Source organism: Scyliorhinus torazame, chromosome 2 (assembly GCF_047496885.1).
Source record: "Scyliorhinus torazame isolate Kashiwa2021f chromosome 2, sScyTor2.1, whole genome shotgun sequence".
Lineage (NCBI taxonomy): Eukaryota > Metazoa > Chordata > Chondrichthyes > Carcharhiniformes > Scyliorhinidae > Scyliorhinus > Scyliorhinus torazame.
In genome coordinates this window covers 132,667,605-132,687,619 of record NC_092708.1, presented here as the reverse complement: position 1 = coordinate 132,687,619, position 20,015 = coordinate 132,667,605, and the positions used below count along the sequence as shown (strand labels likewise).

Sequence of the window (20,015 nt, the reverse complement as noted above, 5' to 3'; positions counted from 1 at the left end):
ACGGGGAGGATGTGCAGACTCCGCACAGACAGTGACCCAAGCCAGAATCGAACCTGGGACCCTGGAACTGTGAAGCAATTGTGCTATCCACAAGGCTACCATGCTGCCCATCTGAATGAATAGCTAAAGCAGCCGAGCACCATATACACTAATATAGCACGTTTTGAATTTATGGAAATGAAGATGGGGGTGGGGGATGGTGCATTTGGGCACAAGAACCACAAACATGTCGGTAAAAGAGTGATTGCACAGATCAACAGATGAAGTATTATGACAAATGGAGGGAGAAATGAACACAGTTGAAAGTATAATTTTAAGCAAATTGGAGGAGCTTCTTCCAGGGCAGACATTGAAGGAAGGGGGCTGAAAGTGGCTGAGGGACACAAGCAAGCTTACTTCCATGATTCGAGAAGAGGATATAGTGTAAATGAGTTGACAATGTTAAAGGAGCCACCATGAAAAAAGGGGGATTTTATATGGAGAAAGAGGCTAAGAGAGAACAGTGAACTCCGATCGAAAGGACAGTGACTTGAGATTGATGTTGTGACCTGTAAATAATTGTACAACAAATGACATCAGATTAACACCATGAAGACGGAAAAATGCACACCACACTTCTACATCAACTATTATATTGCCCTCTTAATCTCCTTGATGATAGTACTCACATAAACTCTTTTCAACAATTTATTGCCAAAAGCAAGCTGAATTCAGCCCTTGCATGACTGATTTTCACATACTTACTGTGGTGTTGGGTGTTCTAACACACAGAAGAGCCAACACAGTTGCATATGGTACAACACTTGTTTATTTAAACTCACTATTTACAACTTGGTCTTTGCACTCTGCACGTGGGGGGCTCCCTGCTTGTGGTGTTTCAACAGCTCTTTCATGCTTCCTTCTCCCCAGACCTACTGACCTCCAGGTGTCGTGCTCGTGCTTTTTATGTGGTTGGTGTTCTTGTCTGTGATTGGTTGTGGTGTTGTGTACTCTGATTTGCCTGTTAGTGTGTCCATCATGATGTGTGTGTTTGAATATCATGACATCCCCCCTTTTTACAAAGATATGTGCCTACGTGGTAATAAATATGATCGTGACGTGAGTGCATCTAAGAGTGTGTGTGTGTCGTGTGCAGCATGTGTCTATGACGGAACTATGTACATGGGGCGATGTCGAGTGCGTCACATGAATCCAGTTGTACCATAACATAACAGAAATGCGAACGAGAGAAGAAGAAAAAAAATTTTGAACAGTTGTCCAGTCAGACGACATCTGGAACGATAAACAACAACAGGTTATCATGTAAAATTGTCCAACTTATTAAACATATGAACTGTATTATAAGTCCATTCTAATGGGTTTGCGACGAATTCGGGTTGACCGCCTTAAGGGTGGATCAAGAACCACCGGCTGCTGTGCAGGCATGGCCATGGGTGGCGATGGAAAGGGCGTGATGTGCGGCAGCTCCACAAAGTCATCCTCGGAAGCCTGTTGAGGGTCTGGCGTGTTGTGTGGCTGTGAACGTGGAAGTCGGCGAAGGGCGCGCCGATTGCGGCGACGCACGGAACCATCCGGCATGCGAACCAGGAACGAGCGGGGAGCCACTTGTCGGAGGACTTCGGCCGGTGCTGACCAGCCACCATACGGTTGATGGACGCGTACTTTGTCTCCGGAGGACAGGGGGGGCAGGTCCGTCGCTCGTGTGTCGTACCGACCTTTCTGGCGATCACGCTGCAGTTGCATGTCCCGAAGAACCGCCTCATGGTCTGTTGTCGGTGCCAGGACGGAAGGTACCGTCGTCCTGAGGGAGCGACCCATTAGTAGCTGCGCTGGCGAGAGGCCCGTGGATAACGGGGCCGATCGATAGGCCAGCAAGGCAAGGTTAAAGTCCGATCCGGCATCAGCCGCCTTGCACAGGAGCCGCTTTGCGATGTGGACACCCTTTTCAGCCTTCCCGTTCGATTGTGGATGCAGAGGGCTGGATGTCACATGAGTGAAACCATATGCTGCGGCAAAGGACGACCATTCACGGCTGGCAAAACAAGGTCCATTGTCTGACATGACAGTCCTTGGAATGCCATGGCGAGCAAACGTTTCCTTGCAGGCCCCAATGACTGCGGACGACGTCAGATCATGGAGAGGCATGACTTCCGGGTAGTTTGAGAAGTAGTCTATAATAACAATGTAATCTCTGCCGAGCGCGTGAAATAGGTCAACACCCACCTTCGCCCAGGGGGACGTCACCATCTCGTGTGGTAGAAGTGTTTCCGGAGGTTGCGCCGGCTGAAACCTCTGACAGGTTGTGCAGTTGAGCACCATGTTGGCTATGTCTTCATTAATACCCGGCCAATATACCGCCGCCCGGGCCCTTCGTCTGCATTTTTCGACACCCAAGTGGCCTTCGTGTAGTTGACGAAGAATCATCTGGCGCACACTGTGTGGAATGACGATCCTATGCGATTTCATAAGGACCCCGTCTATATTGGTGAGATCATCTCGCACATTGTAAAACTGGGGGCACTGCCCTTTTAGCCACCCTTCCGTCATGTGGCGCATCACTCGCTGCAGCAGAGGGTCAGTCGCCGTCTCTGCGCGTATGTGGGCCAGACAAGGATCATCAGCTGGCATATTTGCTGCTGTCAGAGTCACGTGTGCCTCAATTTGACGCACGAACCCCTCCGCATCTGGTGGTGTGCTCACTGCTCGGGAAAGAGTGTCCGCCACTATGAGTTCCTTCCCCGGAGTGTAGATCAGTTCAAAATCGTACCTCCTGAGTTTGAGTAAGATGCGCTGGAGGCGAGGAGTCATGTCGTTCAGGTCTTTGTTAATGATGTTGACCAGGGGGCGGTGGTCAGTTTCGACCGTGAATCGTGGCAGGCCATACACATAGTCGTGGAACTTGTCCAGTCCAGTTAACAAGCCCAGGCATTCTTTTTCGATTTGCGCGTAGCGCTGTTCGGTAGGGGTCATGGCTCGTGAGGCATACGCAACCGGGGCCCATGATGACGTGCTGTCTTTTTGCAGGAGTACCGCTCCAATACCAGATTGGCTGGCGTCTGTTGAGATCTTTGTAGGGCGAGTCGCGTCAAAGAAGGCCAGCACTGGTGCCGTGACCAGTTTGTGCTTGAGCTCCTCCCATTCCTGCTGATGCGACTGGTGCCAGTTGAATTCCGTCGATTTTTTTACGAGATGGCGCATGTTTATTGTATGAGAAGCCAGGTTGGGAATGAACTTCCCAAGGAAGTTGACCATGCCCAGGAATCTTAAGACAGCCTTCTTGTCAGCCGGTCGTGGCATGGCTGTGATGGCGCTAACCTTGTCTGCATCGGGACGGACCCCGGACCTTGAGATGTGGTCCCCGAGGAATTTCAGCTCCGTCTGGCCGAAAGCACACTTCGCACGGTTGAGACGCAGGCCATTTTGCCGTATGCGGGTGAAGACACGTCGAAGACGATGCATGTGTTCCTGCGGAGTGGTGGACCAAATGATGATATCGTCCACATATACACGTACCCCGTCGATGCCTTCCATCATCTGCTCCATAATGCGGTGGAATACTTCAGATGCCGAAATGATGCCGAATGGCATCCGGTTGTAGCAGAATCTGCCAAAAGGGGTGTTGAATGTGCATAGTCTTCGGCTGGCCGGGTCCAGTTGGATCTGCCAGAATCCTTTGGACGCATCCAATTTAGTGAATATGTTGGCTCGCGCCATCTCGCTGGTGAGGTCTTCTCGTTTTGGGATGGGATAGTGTTCCCGCATGATGTTGTTGTTCAGATCTTTTGGATCTATACATATACGGAGCTCGCCAGAGGGCTTCTTTACACAGACCATGGAGCTGACCCATGGCGTGGGCTCCGTGACCTTGGATAGGACCCCTTGGTCCTGAAGAATCTGCAGTTGTGCCTTGAGGCGGTCTTTGAGAGGCGCAGGAACCCTGCGAGGTGCGTGAACGACAGGGATGGCGTCCGGTCTGAGTCGAATCTTGTACGTGTGTGGCAATGTCCCCATGCCTTCAAAAACCTCCTGGTTGTGAGCGAGGAGGGAATGGAGATTCGCGTGGAACTCAGCATCCGGGAAGTCGGATATCTCATCTGGAGAGAGAGACATGATGCGCTGTACCAGGTGAAGGACCTTACACGCTTGTGCGCCCAGTAACGAGTCCTTTGATGAGCCCACAACTTCGAAGGGGAGTGTGGCCGTGTACCTCTTGTGAGTCACCTGTAGCTGGCAAGATCCTACGGACGGGATAACGTTCCCGTTATAGTCAACCATCTTAAGCCGGGATGGTGTGATGAGTGGTTTGACCTTCATGGCCTGGACTGCAGAGTAAGCAATCAGGTTGGCGGATGCGCCGGTGTCCAGACGGAAGGCGACGCGCGATCGGTTGACCGTCAGGGTGGCACACCACTCATCGTCTGGATTGATGGCATTGACCTTGTTGACATCAATGACGGCAACTCTGAAGTCATCCTGGTCATCTGCATCACTTAACTGGAAGTCTTGATGCGTGGGCTGGACGGTCCTGACTCGTGTGCGAGGTTGTCGAGGATGCGCCGGATCCATGGGTTGAGCCGCACGACAGCGGGCTGCGTAGTGGCCTATCATGGCACATCTGTTGCACTGTTGGTATTTTGCAGGACATTGCCCTTTTAAGTGTAGACCTCCACACTTGCTGCACGTCATGACGTCACGGCGTTCGTTGCGCCACTGCGCATGCGCAGTGCGATCTTGCGGTGGGCGCGCCTGCGCAGTGCGTCCCTCGTTGTGGCCGTTATTCTTGGCGCGCACCTGCGCGGGAGACCGCGAAAAGCGCGGGAAGCGGCCGCTGTCGTCCGGGCCGTGGGGCGGGAAGAAATCGACGGCCTGGATGCGTTCAACGTCGTGGGCGGCCTGGCTTGCCGATTCGACGGCTGGGGACCCCCTCCGTGCCAACTCGGACGCCTGAAATCGGGCAAAACGGCAGGTCGCATTTTCATGGAGGACACAGGCTTCCACAGCAGACGCTAAGGTGAGGCTCTTTATTTTAAGAAGCTGCTGGCGTAGGCCACTGGAGGCAACGCCAAAAACAATCTGGTCCCTGATCATGGACTCTGTGGTGGTGCCGTAACCGCAGGACTGCGCTAGAATCCGGAGGTGCGTCAAAAAGGGTTGAAAAAGCTCCTCCTTACCTTGCAGGCGTTGCTGAAAGATGTATCTTTCGAAAGTTTCGTTTACTTCAGTTTGAAAGTGCTGGTCCATTTTGAGGATGACCGTGTCATATTTGGCCTGGTTTTCGCCTTCCTCGAACACCAGTGAATTAAAGACATCATTTGGGTGGGGGCCTGCGTAGAAGAGGAGCATTGCAATCTTCGAATCATCCGAGACATTCTGTTTTTCGGTGGCACGGATGTACAGGTCAAATCGCTGCCTGTAGAGCTTCCAGTTGGTGCCTAGGTTCCCCGTGACTTGCATCGGCTGCGGTTTGCCGGTGTGGTCCATGTCCAGAATGGCAGGTTGGTAGGCAGGTATCGATCCACTCCTGTACCATGTGGTGTTGGGTGTTCTAACACACAGAAGAGCCAACACAGTTGCATATGGTACAACACTTGTTTATTTAAACTCACTATTTACAACTTGGTCTTTGCACTCTGCACGTGGGGGGCTCCCTGCTTGTGGTGTTTCAACAGCTCTTTCATGCTTCCTTCTCCCCAGACCTACTGACCTCCAGGTGTCGTGCTCGTGCTTTTTATGTGGTTGGTGTTCTTGTCTGTGATTGGTTGTGGTGTTGTGTACTCTGATTTGCCTGTTAGTGTGTCCATCATGATGTGTGTGTTTGAATATCATGACACTTACCTGACTGACTATCAGGCATATGGGACTGAATTTTCCAAACTGGCAAATAACAAGCTAGGCATTCGGAGAGATTCCCATCATCTTTCCACCACCATAGCATATTGCCAACTGCAGGAAAGTTGATGACTTGGCCACCCATCTGGTGGCCAGTTGAGTCACTTAGGTGGCCAGTTAAAGGCCACTTCCTGCCTCCGAGGACAATTTGGATATTTTAGGAGGGCCTGCCACTGCCTGGGGAGATCGCCGGGTGAAACCTGGTGGTTTACCAACAGGTTCTTCATGATCCATGGAGGAGGTTCCCCCACCAATTTCCGATGACCATTCACCTCTCCACCTGATCGTCAAGAAATACATACCTGACCCCGACATACCGCAATCCAACTCATCTTTCTTACAGGGCACCCAGCCATTAAGGCATGCCCTCCTTGGAGTTGCAACCTCAGCAATTTCCACCTCTCAAGTGGTGGTGCTGCAGAGCTTGCTGTGCAGCAAGTCCTCCAATTGAGCTGGTCACTCTTGGGAGGTGGTTGCCATCCTTAATTGGATTTAGGTCCTGGTGGTGGCATTCCAATTGACCACCACAGGCAATATACTGCCCTGGGTCCTGCCACCCATTGAATGGGGTCACCTCTCACTTTCAGCCCTCGCGACAGGACATGCCAGTAAGTGACCGAATTCAGCCCATGCATGACCGATTTTCACACATTCTATTGGCTGCTAAGAAGGTACCCTTGTTTTTGACCCGCTGACACAATGCATCCTACGTTTCAACAGAAAGTTATTTTAGTAATAATAATCTTTATTGGTGTCACAAGTAGGCTTACATTAACATTGCAAATTCATTGGGTGCTCATCTCACAAACATCCCAGGACTTGATATACACAGATAGAGTGAACTCTCATTCCCACATTGATCAATCATTTTATTTATGCCACTACATTGAAGTCCTCTTCTGAGTTCTCTGCAGCAGAATCCACGTGCAAATCTGCCTTCAGGGTGTTGGGCACTTGTGTGGACCGGTCTTTTTCCTCTGACTGCAGGCCCCTTGTGCTCAGTAACTTACCACATCAGATTCTATTTCAGTGCTACCTTTTAAAGTATCTATATTACCAGTGTATGAACCAGTGGCTGCCAGTGAGAGATCAAGTGATGGTGTTTTATCACTATTAATCTCTTCTTCCTTTTGCACTTCAAATTTCCACATTACTGCATGACGAGGTGGCAGTTCTTGACTGTCTGAAAGAAGGAAAGCACAAGGGTAGGGTTGCATAGAGGGAAGACGTGAAAAATAAAAGGTGCATCCTTTTTGTAATGACTTAGGCCAGGCCTTTGAGATTGGCCAATTAGAATGCGAGTTCCCTGATTAGTGGCCCAATCAGGGAACCCCTTCCTGTGAATATAACAGGGAGTGTCAAATATTCTGCACTCCCGGTGTAGACAGCAGACTGAATGGTCATGGTTGTTCAGCTGTTAGGGTTCGTAAATAAAAGGAATTCTGGTGACGAGACTTCTGTCTCTGTGGACTTATTACCCTTATATATCATCTGTAACTTGTAAATCAAAAGAGATTGTAGAACTTTTGCGAGAAGGAGCGTTAGATAGGTATATACAACTATTTCCAATGGTTTCCGCCTCATCGCTGGACACAACCTCAGTCGTGGCCACCCCAGAGATGGCAATCCTGGTCTCCTCCATTTGGATGAGTGCCTACACCTAAGCCTGTGCCCCAGTGGTTAGTTGCTGCTACCTGTAGTTATTTGCCACTTTGCCTGCAAGGGAAAGGGAAGTGTGTCAAGTGAATGTGGTGCAATGTGTTGGGTGATATGACTGTTGAATAACCGTGAGTGTGTGAGAGATATGCGTATGAGGTTTGTAACAATGTTAAATGTATGAGGGTCAGTTGAAACTAAGAATGTGAAATATGAGTTTTGGTTGATGAAAAATGTCAGGTGGAGCAGTGTATGTGGCAGGTGTCAGGTTATTTGTAAGGTTAGCATATGAATTTGCATTCACTCATCTTGACCACTTGTGTGATGTCATTGAATTTCTGCATCTTTATCCTTGGGGCTGCACTGCTGGCAATGACAGCGACAGCTATCTGCTCCAATTACAGAGAACATACAGTGCAGAAGGAGGCCATTCGGCCCATCAAGTCTGCACCGACCCACATTTAAGCCCACACTTCCAACCTATCCCCGTAACCCAATAACCCCTCCTAACCTTTTTTGGACACTTGAGGGCAATTTAGCATGGCCAATCCACCTAACCTGCACGTCTTTGGACTGTGGGAGGAAACCAAGCACCTGGAGGAAACCCACGCAGATACTGGGAGAACGTGCAGACTCCACACAGACAGTGACCCAGCGGGGAATCGAACCTGGGACCCTGGCGCTGTGAAGCCACAGTGCTATCCACTTGTGCTACTCATTGTGCCCTCATTTGTATGTTCTCCCCATGTCTGCATGTGTTTGCTCCGGGTGCTCCGGTTTCCTCCCACAGTCCAAAGATGTGCAGGTTAGGTGGATTGGCCATGATCAATGCACAGGGATACGAGGTTAGGGTCTGTAAGTGGGCCTAGGTAGAGTGCTCTTTCGGAGGGTTGGTGCGGACTTGATGGGCTGAATGGCCTCCTTCTGCACTGGAGAGTTTCTATGGAGAAATGATTTTAAACCTGAGGAAAAAAGAATATGGGCGCAATACAAAAGAATATGGGCTGCCACGCTGCGGCAGAAAAGCAGCTCACTGCGCGCGGCACAGCATTGCCAATGAAAGCCGGGAAACCCCGCTCCCGGTATCTACCGGGCTCGCAACGACTCAGGAGATCCCGCCATTGTGGGTGGTATCGCCATGTGGCAAATTTGCATATTAGAGTGAGACAGTTAACCGTACTCTAATGTGCAGATTCCCGAGGGACCTGAAGCTTTGGGATTCAGCCCTTCCGCCCCAAAGACCTCGGGTGAGCGCCATTCAGCACTTGTCCCCACAAATGGGGACTAGATGGAACGGCTCTCGTGGGGGTCTCCCAGGGGACCGGTGGACCCCAGCTGCATGCCATTTGAACAGGGTAGTGCTAGCTTGGCACCTTGGCAGTGCCAACTTGGAACCATGGCAGTGCCAAGATGCCCTGCTGGCACATCCAGCTGGCATTTTCTGTGTGCAATCAGGCTGGGGGTCCTGGCCCGGTGGGGGGGGGGGGGGGGGGGGGGGGGGGGGGGAACCCACCCACCCACCCACCCACCCACCCACCCACCCACCCACCCACCCACCCACCCATAGTGCATTCGGGCTGTGGGGGAGGTTGGAGATCATTTCTGAGGCCTCGCCGATTTTAAAATGTCGTCCTGATTTTGCAATGCACTGGCAGTATTGCTACACATGTATGGCCTCAGCCACGCATTCCCCATTCAGGCCCATTAAACAAAACAAGTCGCGTTGAATAGCCATGTGTTTCTCGGCACTGCGGCGCCAGGAAACATGCGGCGAAACGCGCTCGCTAGGGGAGAATCCTGTCCCCTGAATAGGATAAATAGGTTGGTCACAAGGACTTTAAACTAGCAAGTTGGGGGGAAGGGAAGGGTAAAGCTATGGACAGTATAATGGTTAATGGAGATCAAGGCAGCAGGGTACATGACAGGTTATTATGTAGAGATATGGGTTCAAAGACGAGGAAAATTAGGAGAAAGGGTAAGAGGAAAAATAATTTGCGAAAAGTTACTGATCAAGGTGTTAGGATTCATAACAAAGACATAAAAAACAGCATAAGTGTACTCTACCTGAATGCTCGTAGTATACGGAATAAGGTGAATGAGTTGATGGCGCAAATCATCGTGAATGACTATGATTTAGTGGCCATTACTGAAACATGGTTAAAAGATGGTCACGACTGGGAGTTAAATATCCAAGGGTATCAAACTATACGAAAGGATAGAATGGACGGTAAGGGCGGTGGTGTAGCTTTGTTGTTTAAGGATGGCATCCGGGCAATAGTAAGGGATGATATTGGTGCTATGGAGGACAAGGTTGAATCAATTTGGGTGGAAATCAGGAATAGTAAGGCGAAAAGGTCACTGATAGGAGTAGTCTATAGGCCACCAAATAGTAACAGGATGGTAGGGCAGGCAATAAGCAAAGAAATAACGGATGCATGTAGAAATGATACAGTGGTTATCATGGGGGATTTTAATCTACATGTCGATTGGTTTAACCAGGCTGGTAAAGGCAGCCTTGAGGAGGAGTTTATAGAATGTGTCCGGGATAATTTCCTGGAACAGCATGTAATGGAACCTACAAGGGAACAAGCGGTCCTAGATCTGGTCCTGTGTAATGAGGCAGGATTGATTAATGATCTCATAGTTCGGGATCCTCTTGGAAGGAGCGACCACAATATGGTGGAATTTTAAATACAGTTGGAGGATGACAAGGTAAAATCAAACACTAGTGTTTTGTGCTTAAACAAAGGCGATTACAATGGGATGAGAGGAGAACTAGCTAAGGTAGACTGGGAGCAAAGACTTCATGGTGAAGCAGTTGAGGAACAGTGGAGAACCTTCCGAGCGATCTTTCACAGTGTTCAGAAAAGGTTCATACCGACAAAAAAGAAAGACGGTAGAAAGGGGAAAAATCGATCGTGGATATCTAAGGAGGTGAGGGAGAGTATCAAATTGAAGGAAAAAACATACAAAATGGCAAAAATTAGTGGGAGACTAGAGGACTGGGAAGTCGTTAGGGGACAACAGAAAGCTACTAAAAAAGCTATAAAGAAGAGTAAGGTAGACTGAAAGTAAACTGGCTCAGAACATAAAAGCAGATAGTAAAAGCTTCTACAAATATATAAGACAAAAAAGAGTGGCTAAGGTAAATATTGGTCCTTTGGAAGATGAGAAGGGAGATTTAATAATAGGACACGGGGAAATGGCTGAGGAGCTGAACAGGTTTTTTGGGTCAGTCTTCACAGTGGAAGACACAAATAACATGCCAATGACTGATGGAAATAAAGATATGATAGGTGAGGACCTTGAGATGATTGTAATCACTAAGGAGGCAGTATTGGGCAAGCTAATGGGGCTAAAGGTAGACAAGTCTCCTGGCCCTGATGGGATGCATCCCAGAGTGTTAAAAGAGATGGCTAGGGAAATTGTAAACGCACTAGTGATAATTTATCAAAATTCACTAGACTCTGGGGTGGTCCCAGAGGATTGGAAAGTAGCAAACGTGACACCACTGTTTAAAAAAGGAGGTCGGCAGAAAGCGGGTAATTATAGGCCGGTAAGCTTAACTTTGGTTGTAGGGAAAATGCTGGAATCTATCATTAAGGAGGAAATAGCGGGGCACCTGGAGGGAAATTGTCCCATTGGGCAGATGCAGCATGGGTTCACAAAGGGTAGGTCGTGTCTGACTAATTTGGTAGAATTTTTTGAGGACGTTACCAGTGCAGTAGATAACGAGGAGCCAATGGATGTGGTATATCTGGATTTCCAGAAAGCTTTTGACAAGGTGCCACACAAACGGTTGCTGCATAAACTAAAGATGCATGGCATTGAGGGTAAAGTGGTAGCATAGGTAGAGGATTGGTTAACTAACAGAAAGCAGAGAGTGGGGATAAATGGGTGTTTCTCTGGTTGGCAACCTGTAACTAGTGGGGTCCCTCAAGGATCAGTGTTGGGCCCGCAGTTGTTCACAATTTACATAGATGATTTGGAGTTGGGGACCAAGTGCAATGTGTCAAAGTTTGCAGACGACACTAAGATGAGTGGTGAAGCAAAAAGTGCAGAGGATACCGGAAGTCTGCAGAAGGATTTGGATAGGTTAGGTGAATGGGCTAGGGTCTGGCAGATGGAATTCAATGTTGCCAAGTGTGAGGCTATCCATTTTGGGAGGAATAACAGCAGAATGGATTATTATTTAAACGGTAAGATGTTAAAACATGCTGCTGTGCAGAGAGACCTGGGTGTGCTGGTGCACGAGTCGCAAGAAGTTGGTGTGCAGGTGCAACAGGTGATTAAGAAGGCTAATCGAGTTTTGTCTTTCATTGCTAGAGGGATGGAGTTCAAGACTAGGGAGGTTATGCTGCAATTGTATAGGGTGTCGGTGAGGCCGCATCTGGAGTATTGTGTTCAGTTTTGGTCTCCTTACCTGAGAAAGGACATATTGGCACTGGAGGGAGTGCAGAGGAGATTCACTAGGTTGATCCCAGAGTTGAGGGGATTAGATTATGACGAGAGGTTGAGTAGACTGGGACTGTACTCATTGGCGTTTAGAAGGATGCGGGGGGATCTTATTGAGACATTAAAATTGCGAAGGGAATAGATAGGATAGAGGCGGGCAGGTTGTTTCCACTGGTCGGGGAAAGCAGAACTAGGGGGCATAGCCTCAAAATAAGGGGAAGTAGATTTAAGACCGAGTTTAGGAGGAACGTCTTCACCTGAAGGGTTGTGAATCTCTGGAATTCCTTGCCCAGTGAAGCAAACGTTTTTAAGAAAAAGATAGATACCTTTCTAAAGAATAAAGGGATTCGGGGATATGGTGTACGGGCCGGAGAGTGGAGCTGAGTCCACAAAGATCAGCCATGATCTCATTAAATGGCGGAGCAGGCTCGAGGGGCCAGATGGCCTACTCCTGTTCCTAGTTCTTATGTTCTTATGTCTTTCTAGGTATCTAAATGTACATTATCAATTAGTAAAACTCTTTGGCCCAGGTTATCTGGTCTCTGGATCTCCAAGATACACTTGTTGACCCCTCGAAAGTCCAATATGTTGACTCTATTGCATTTGCCTGGAAATATGAACTTCTGATGGCCAATGCCAGTGCTCCCTGGGAATCTCTGGTAAAAGCCCCAACTCTTGAGTAAGAGTCAGAGACTTTGGACAGTTCTGACATAATTATCTGGATAGTTACCCAGGAAATGTTAAGACAGAAAACTCCTTGTCGAACTACTGGGTAACTATTCAATTGACCTCCCAACACCCCCCCCCCCCCTACCCAATCTCATCCAACCTCACCACCCTTTTCAACTATCCACATGCGACCTTACCCACCTGTCACCCTGCCTACCTGCCACCCTACCCACTTGCCACTTCACCCCCTTACCCACTTATTTCACCCACCTGCCACTCTACCTCCTTACCCACATATCTTACCTACCTATGCCCTTACCACCTACTCATTCGCTCATACACTCATGTACCAATATGCTGAAAAGCTGTTTAACACGGCAGATAGTACCGTAAAAGGGGGGCATGTCTTGTCTTCTCCTGACAATCCAGCGCTGCGTAGAAGCAGTTCTATTTTGTGTGCACTTTGCATTCCTGGAGAAGCAGGGATTTGAAACCCTGGCCAGAAATGCGGAGCTCTGGTATGATGCAGTAAGGTAGGAGTGGAGTGGCAATCCGACAGTGATTTTGTGTTTTTCTTATACTATGGTGAATGTTAAAAGTGAAATAACTTTTTTTATTGAAGAATCATATCAATTAATAATGAAGATAAAAGTGTCTTAATTTTATGTCTGTTTAATTACTGTTAGATGGACACCAGTGATTTCCAATCATCACTTGATGGTGCAAGCTTGCAAACAGCATATCAAACACTGGACAACCATGAGCAAGAAAAGGTGACCAGAGCTTCATCAAAACCGATTGTGGACGCAACTAATGGGACAAAAGAAAACAAAGACCTAAATCCCTCCTTGATACATGTCACAGACCCTAATCATGTTCTAGGACTAACCACAGAAGATGTCCAAACAATAACTGATGATGTGAAGAACTGCAGAGGGGAAGAGACAAATGTTCAGTGTTACACCACCACCTTGTCCCAACCATTTGAAATGAAGCAGTCCCAGCCAAAATCGCTCTTTGCATCAACATATTCCACTAATTCAGAAAGAAGGGTTTTTGTCCTTCACCTCATAGGAAACAGATCAGAAAATACTGAACTTTTCATGACTACCCTTGGGAATAATTCAGAAATATCAGTGTCAAATTCTTCCAAAGAGGATCAAATGGATGAAACAGAAAACAGAGGGACCCCAGACAGTCGGACAGAACTCCAAAAAGAATCGTTGTCATCTAGTCATGTATGTATTCCATTAAAGTATTCCTAAATTAACAAAGGTAAAAGGTAATATCACCAGAATGAGACCTGAACACTGAGTAAAATTTGCTTAAAAATTCCTCTGCGCACAGAAATGATTTGTTATGTGTTATTTCGAAACATATTTCCAATTCGCAAAAAGAGAATAGTTTATTTAGTTCATTCATATATGTTCTGCTTGAAGGCAGGTCATCGGCTCATTGCTAATTCTTCATCCTGAGCAATTTCCATGGCAATTCCTTTTCCCCCAGGTGTGGTTTTGCCATTGTGTACCCACTCTCAGGGGCAGGATGAGGGGGTGGCTCTCAAGACTACCTCACCTCAAATGAGAATCCAACAAACACTGCTGGCATTTTTCTGAACCATGTGCCAGCCATCTGGACAACTGAGCTAAGCAGCCCCTTTGTATTTAGTTGTCCTATAGAATGATTCATGACAATTTTGAGCAGTTAGCGATATTGAAAGGTGTGTATTTTTAGATTGATTGAATGTAAATAAATGACTTTTTACAATGTAAATGTTATTCCAACAAATTGCATTCATAAGGCAACTTTAATGTAAATCATGGCAAGGTGTTTCAGGGCAGTGTTGTAATTTAAAAATTGACTCTGAGCCACATAAAGAGATATTTGGTTAGGCGATACAAAAACTTGGTGAAAGTTTTGGAAAGGATCTTAAAGGGGAAAAGGTACAAAGGTGGAGAGGTATGGAGATTAAATTAAAAAGCTTAGGGCCTCGGCAACTGAAAGTACGGCCATCAGTGGTGCTGTAATTAAAATTGAGGATGTGCAAGATGCTAGAATTGGAGAAATGTAAAGATTGCAAAGCATTGATTGGGTGGAGCAAGGCCATGCAGAGATTTGAAAACAAAGTTAAGAGTTTTAAAATCAAGGTATTACCACACCAGGAGCGAATGTAGACCAGCAAGCAGAAGGAAAATTAGTGAACAGCGACTGAGAATATGGGCAGCGGTGTGGACAATGGGTGGCCGCCAGGTGAGCATTGGAATAGTCTAGTCTCGAGGTAACTGAATTTTCCCAGGTAGGTGAAGGAAAATTCCAGTATGTGCTTATTGGGAAAGTCGTTTTTGGACATAGAGATCCTGATGTCATTGCACCCTCTTCCGGCTTTTCCTGGAGCGGGTTCCGAGACCAGCGGGAAACCTCTGTAAGTCAGCAGGAAAGCAAGTGAGGTACTTAAAATGAAAATTAAGTGTGTTTTAAATCAAAAGTTCCTTATTTTCCTAAGACTCAAGGCTTCCATACTGTCTTTGCAACTAAACAGGGTGACTGAGGTGAATACACTGTGGGAAGAGCTACTTCAGTGAAACTGACAAGCTGAGAAGGTTTTGATCAGTTACACTGAAGGGGTCCAGTCAAGGCTATTGAGGCGCTGTTGTTCAAACCCTTCTTCTCAGCTCCGGGTCTTCCCTGGTTAAAAACCTGTGGCTGCGAGATGTAGCCACTAGGGCTTCAATTGGCCTCTGGGCAAGAAAACTGTTCCCAACCCATCCTGCCCTGGACCTAATTGGAGAGAGTCAGGAAGGCAACAGGGTATCCACGCTGCACTTTCCCACTCTATTGTATGGCCGTCTCTGTATCTCAGCCTGCTCCCAGGGAAACACTAAATTCCATGTGTCGAACCTTGTAGTGCAGAAGGCCATCCAGCTCATCATGCATTGTCTGCTCTTTGGAAGTCTCACTCACCTGCCTTTTCCCCGTGCTCTGACAATTTTCTCCACTTTGAGTGTCCATCCAATTTCCTTTTGAAACTTTCTATTCCACCACACATTTAGACATTGCATTCTAGAGGATAACTCACTGCATTAAAACATTCTCCCCATCTCACCCCAAAGTCCCTCTGCCCCGGCACTGCCTTTAACATTGGGCAATTTCTAAATATAGCCTCTGCCTCATTCTTGTTTCCAAATGCATGACTTCATACTTGTCTGTGCTAATTTTAATCTGCCTGTGTCTGCCCATTTCAGAGTTAGCCTGTGTCCTCCTGAAGTCTGGCACTATCCTCCTCACTGTTTACTACTTTTCTGAGTTTTGTCATACCTGAAAACTTCAAAAAATAATTCATTTTATACCCACCACAGGTCATTTATAAATATCTAAATGAACAATAGTTCTAATCTGACCCCAGGTGGGCACCACTGTCTGAAAAACATTCACACTTACTCTCTGCTTTTTGTCCCTCACCTAATTTTGTATCCATGCCCCACCACTGCTCATTTAATCTCAAGGGCTTCACATGGACATGGAAGGTTTTGTAATTTTATGTAGTTTTTGGCATACTGGTGTCCTAAAAAGTACATTTGAAACCAAGCACATTATGAATTTAATATAATTAGCCAGTTGGTCAATCTCCTATTTTCTTTGTTCTTACATGTTACCATCATTAAATTTAACAGCAGATATAAAGTGACTTTATTTCTTCTGCTGCCTAGTTTTCTGATGAAAGTAGAGTGTTGTGAATTCTCCCTTTATTTAATGAAGAATTCAGCCGCAGGAACTGCAGACATGATGGTGAAGAACAATTTTGGGAAGTTATCGAGGTGCCACCCAGTGGTACAGCAGAAATAGGAACACTCAAATAAGGAGAGCATGGTGTACTTAGCAAATTAAATACATCAGAAATACTATTTGTTTTTGTTTTTCCAGGAACCTTTAAATGCCAACCTGGATGGATTACTGAGCAACCAAGCCACTGATTCAGTTCCAGAAGATTCATATTCACAAGAAGCTGCTGAGTTGTTTCATCCTTCAACAGAAGGCAGCACAGTGACTGATGGAGATGTGCAAAATGAATCTTTTGTAGATGAAACCCTATCTGTAGAAGAATATGAATGCATGTCACCTGATGACATTTCTTTGCCTCCACTTCCTGAGACTCCAGAATCGAACATACTCCATTCCGAAACCGAAGTGGATAAAATGTCCAGATTAAGTTCCCACAGTCTATTTGCTGGGTCTTATAGTGGCCAACCACAGATACAAGCAAGCTATAGCAGAATGACTGACAACTCTGATCTGCTAGCACCTGTGGGCACTGCTGATACAGTAAATCACTCAAGATCACAAGTTTATAGTGGATCAGAATGTAATTCCTCATCTCGTCCAAATCACAGCACTGAGCCCTGCACAAAATATAGATCTGAGTCTTCCTCATTTATCCACAGCCCACTGACAATTCCTGCACCCAATATTGTTTCGAGCATGCATATGTTAAAATCCCAAATGGTAACTAATTCATCAGCCTGCGATTCTTTCTGTGAAGTGCATGAGACACAGCTGCAGACTTATGATATGCATGAGAGTGTGACTGAAACACAGGAGTTGCTGCATGGTCGTAATAGGAGATGTTTTAGAAAAGAATTGAGGTCTAACAGAAATAATTTATACACTTCACCTGAACCACTAGCAGTGCCCCTCAGTATAGATCAGTCAGTGCATGATACAGGCTATCATACCATCGGTGAGGAAATCAGGCATACAGCAAGAAGCACAACCAAGTGCAACCTGGCTAGCAACACACCCAACTTCTCCAAGCTCTTGTCTAATGTCAGTGTGGTAGAAGGTTCTCCTGTGACCTTGGAAATAGATGTAACAGGATTCCCAGAACCAACTTTGACATGGTGGGTAACCTATAACAAGCAACAATAATTTATACAAGTCAAATTGCTTCTGTCTTAGAACATTTCTATTACATTAAGATATATTTAGCTCCTCAGCATGAGCTGTTGACCATGGATCTGATTTATTACAGCCTAATAACTAATGAAACCACAAAGTATGTTAATTATAAATTGCATAATTTAATTACATAATGAATAAAATCACATTTAGGATGGCAGGGCAGGTGATGTGTCAAGGGTGCAGCATGTTGGGACTCCTGAATGCCAGTGTGATCCAGGGCAAACAGGTCTGCAGTAAGTGTTTGCAGTTCGAGGAGCTTCAGCTCAAAATCATTGATCTGGAGGCTGAGTTGTAGACACTCACATTAAGAAGGGAGAATGTTAGTATCAGTGGTCAGGGACTGGGACAGGATATGTAACTGCAAGTGAAAAAGGTAAGGGGACCTAGAGGGCAGGAGTGCAGGAGCCTCAGCCTTTGCAATTGTCCAATAGGTTTGAGGCTCTCTCAGCTTGTTTGGATTAGAGTGGGGCTGCAGGGTGGATGAGTAAACTAACTATGGCACTGTGGTACAGGAAACCATCCAAGTGGAGGGAGCAAAAATAAATGTGCTCATAAGGTATAAGGGACAGTATAGCGAGGGGGATTGACACTGTTCTCTGCAGCTAAGAGCAAGAGTCTAGATGGCTGTGTTGACTGTCCGGTGCCAGGGTTCAGGACAACTGCTAAGGGCTAGAGAAGAGCTTGCACTGGGAGGGGCATGATCCCAATGTTGTGGTCCATTTAGTACCAAGGACATAGGTAGAACTAGGAAAGGGGTTCTACATAAATAGTATGAGGTGCTAGACACTAAATTAAAATGCAGAACCTCTAAGGTAATAATGATCTCTTGATTGGCAGAGAGTACATTAAATTAGAAAGATGAATACGTAGTTCAAAGGCCGGGATTTTCTGTGAAATGCACTAAGTGCATTCGCGGATGTAGAAAACAGTGTTTCACTGCCAGCTGCAATGGCGGGTTGTTTTCATGCTGTATCGTGTGTTTCAGGCTGCATTAATTATTCATCCATGGGGGACATGCTGTTTTACATCTGATTCGCCCATCCTCCACACTCTCTAACCCCAAGCACCATATTTAAACGTCACCCTTGCATTCCGTTCGCATACTCTGAAGCCTGGGACAGCTCCAGTGAAGACATGGGACGAAATTCTCCGGTATCGGCGCGATGTCCACCGACCGGCGGCAAAAACGGCGCAAATCAGTCGGTCATCGCGCCGCCTCAAAGGTGTGGAATCCTCCGCATCTTGGGGGGGCCGAGCCCTAACGTTGAGGGGCTAGGCCCGCGCCGGACTGATTTCCGCCCCGCCAGCTGGCGGGCGGAAATGACATTGCCAGGCGGCGCATGCGCGGGAGCGTTAGCGGCCGCTCACGGCACCCCGCGCATGCGCAGTGGAGGGAGTCTCTTCCGCCTCCGCCATGGTGGAGACCGTGGCGAAGGCGGAAGGAAAAGAGTGCCCCCACGGCACAGGCCCGCCCGCGGATCGGTGGGCCCCGATCGTGGGCCAGGCCACCGTGGGAGCATCCCCCCCGGGGCCAGATCGCCCCGCGCCCCCCCCACCCCCCCCCCAGGACCCCGGAGCCCACCCGCGTCGCCTTGTCCCGCCGGTAAGAGAGGTAGTTTAATCCACGCCGGCGGGACAGGCATCCTAGCAGCCGGACTTCGGCCCATCCGGGCCGGAGAATCGCGGGGGGGGCGGGGGGGGGGGGGGGGGCGCCAACCAGTGCAGCGCGATTCCCGCCCCCGCCGAATATCCGGTGCCGGAGAATTTGGCAACCGGCGGGGGCGGGATTCACGCCAGCCCTCGGCGATTCTCCGACCCGGCGGGGGGGCGGAGAATCTCGCCAATGGCTTCCAAACGCAGAAAGAATGCTGCACCCAAAATCAGTGATGCCTCACTGGTGTAGGACACAGTCGTGGCCTGCTGCAATGTTCTCTATCCTCACCCTGGACACAGGACTTCCACCAGGTGACCGTGGGAGGCGGTTGCATCAGTATTCAGTGCAAACGCACAGCAGAAGAGGTCAGCCACCTAGTGCTGGAAGACGATATCGCCTCTGTCCTGCCAGGGAAAATCAACAATCTCACCATGCTCAATTCACACACCCACAAGTCCATCACACATTCATAAGGATCTCATTCGCTATAATTTCAAAGGACATCAGCATTCACTCTCGCACACCCTAACATCTCCACCTGGCCACTTCCCCTTTGCAGTTCGTGTCCTAATCCTGTACAGGGCTCCGTTTGTCATCCACGCATGCCAGGCATCCTTATTATCTGCCCTCCAATACATCTTCTTCACACTCTCTCCATCTATCTTCCTGCAGGACAAGCTGGCTCACAATAACAAGGAGAATGTCCCAGACCTGGGGTGGAGTTCCCAAGATCAAT

The 20,015-nt window shown here is 47.7% G+C and overlaps 1 protein-coding gene across 4 annotated transcripts in view; it reads left to right on the top strand.

The window, feature by feature from the left end:
• The window catches only part of ccdc141 (coiled-coil domain containing 141), a 340,177-nt gene that overhangs the window by 309,173 nt on the left and 10,989 nt on the right, over nucleotides 1-20,015 (top strand). For 3 of the 4 annotated variants that reach the window (XM_072477265.1, XM_072477274.1, XM_072477256.1), the window contains 2 exons: nucleotides 13,356-13,907; nucleotides 16,591-17,564. In XM_072477265.1, coding sequence (XP_072333366.1) covers nucleotides 13,356-13,907; nucleotides 16,591-17,564 — 1,526 coding nt within the window. The remainder of the gene's footprint in view (nucleotides 1-13,355; nucleotides 13,908-16,590; nucleotides 17,565-20,015) is intronic. The other variant, XM_072477284.1, reaches the window with a different exon arrangement.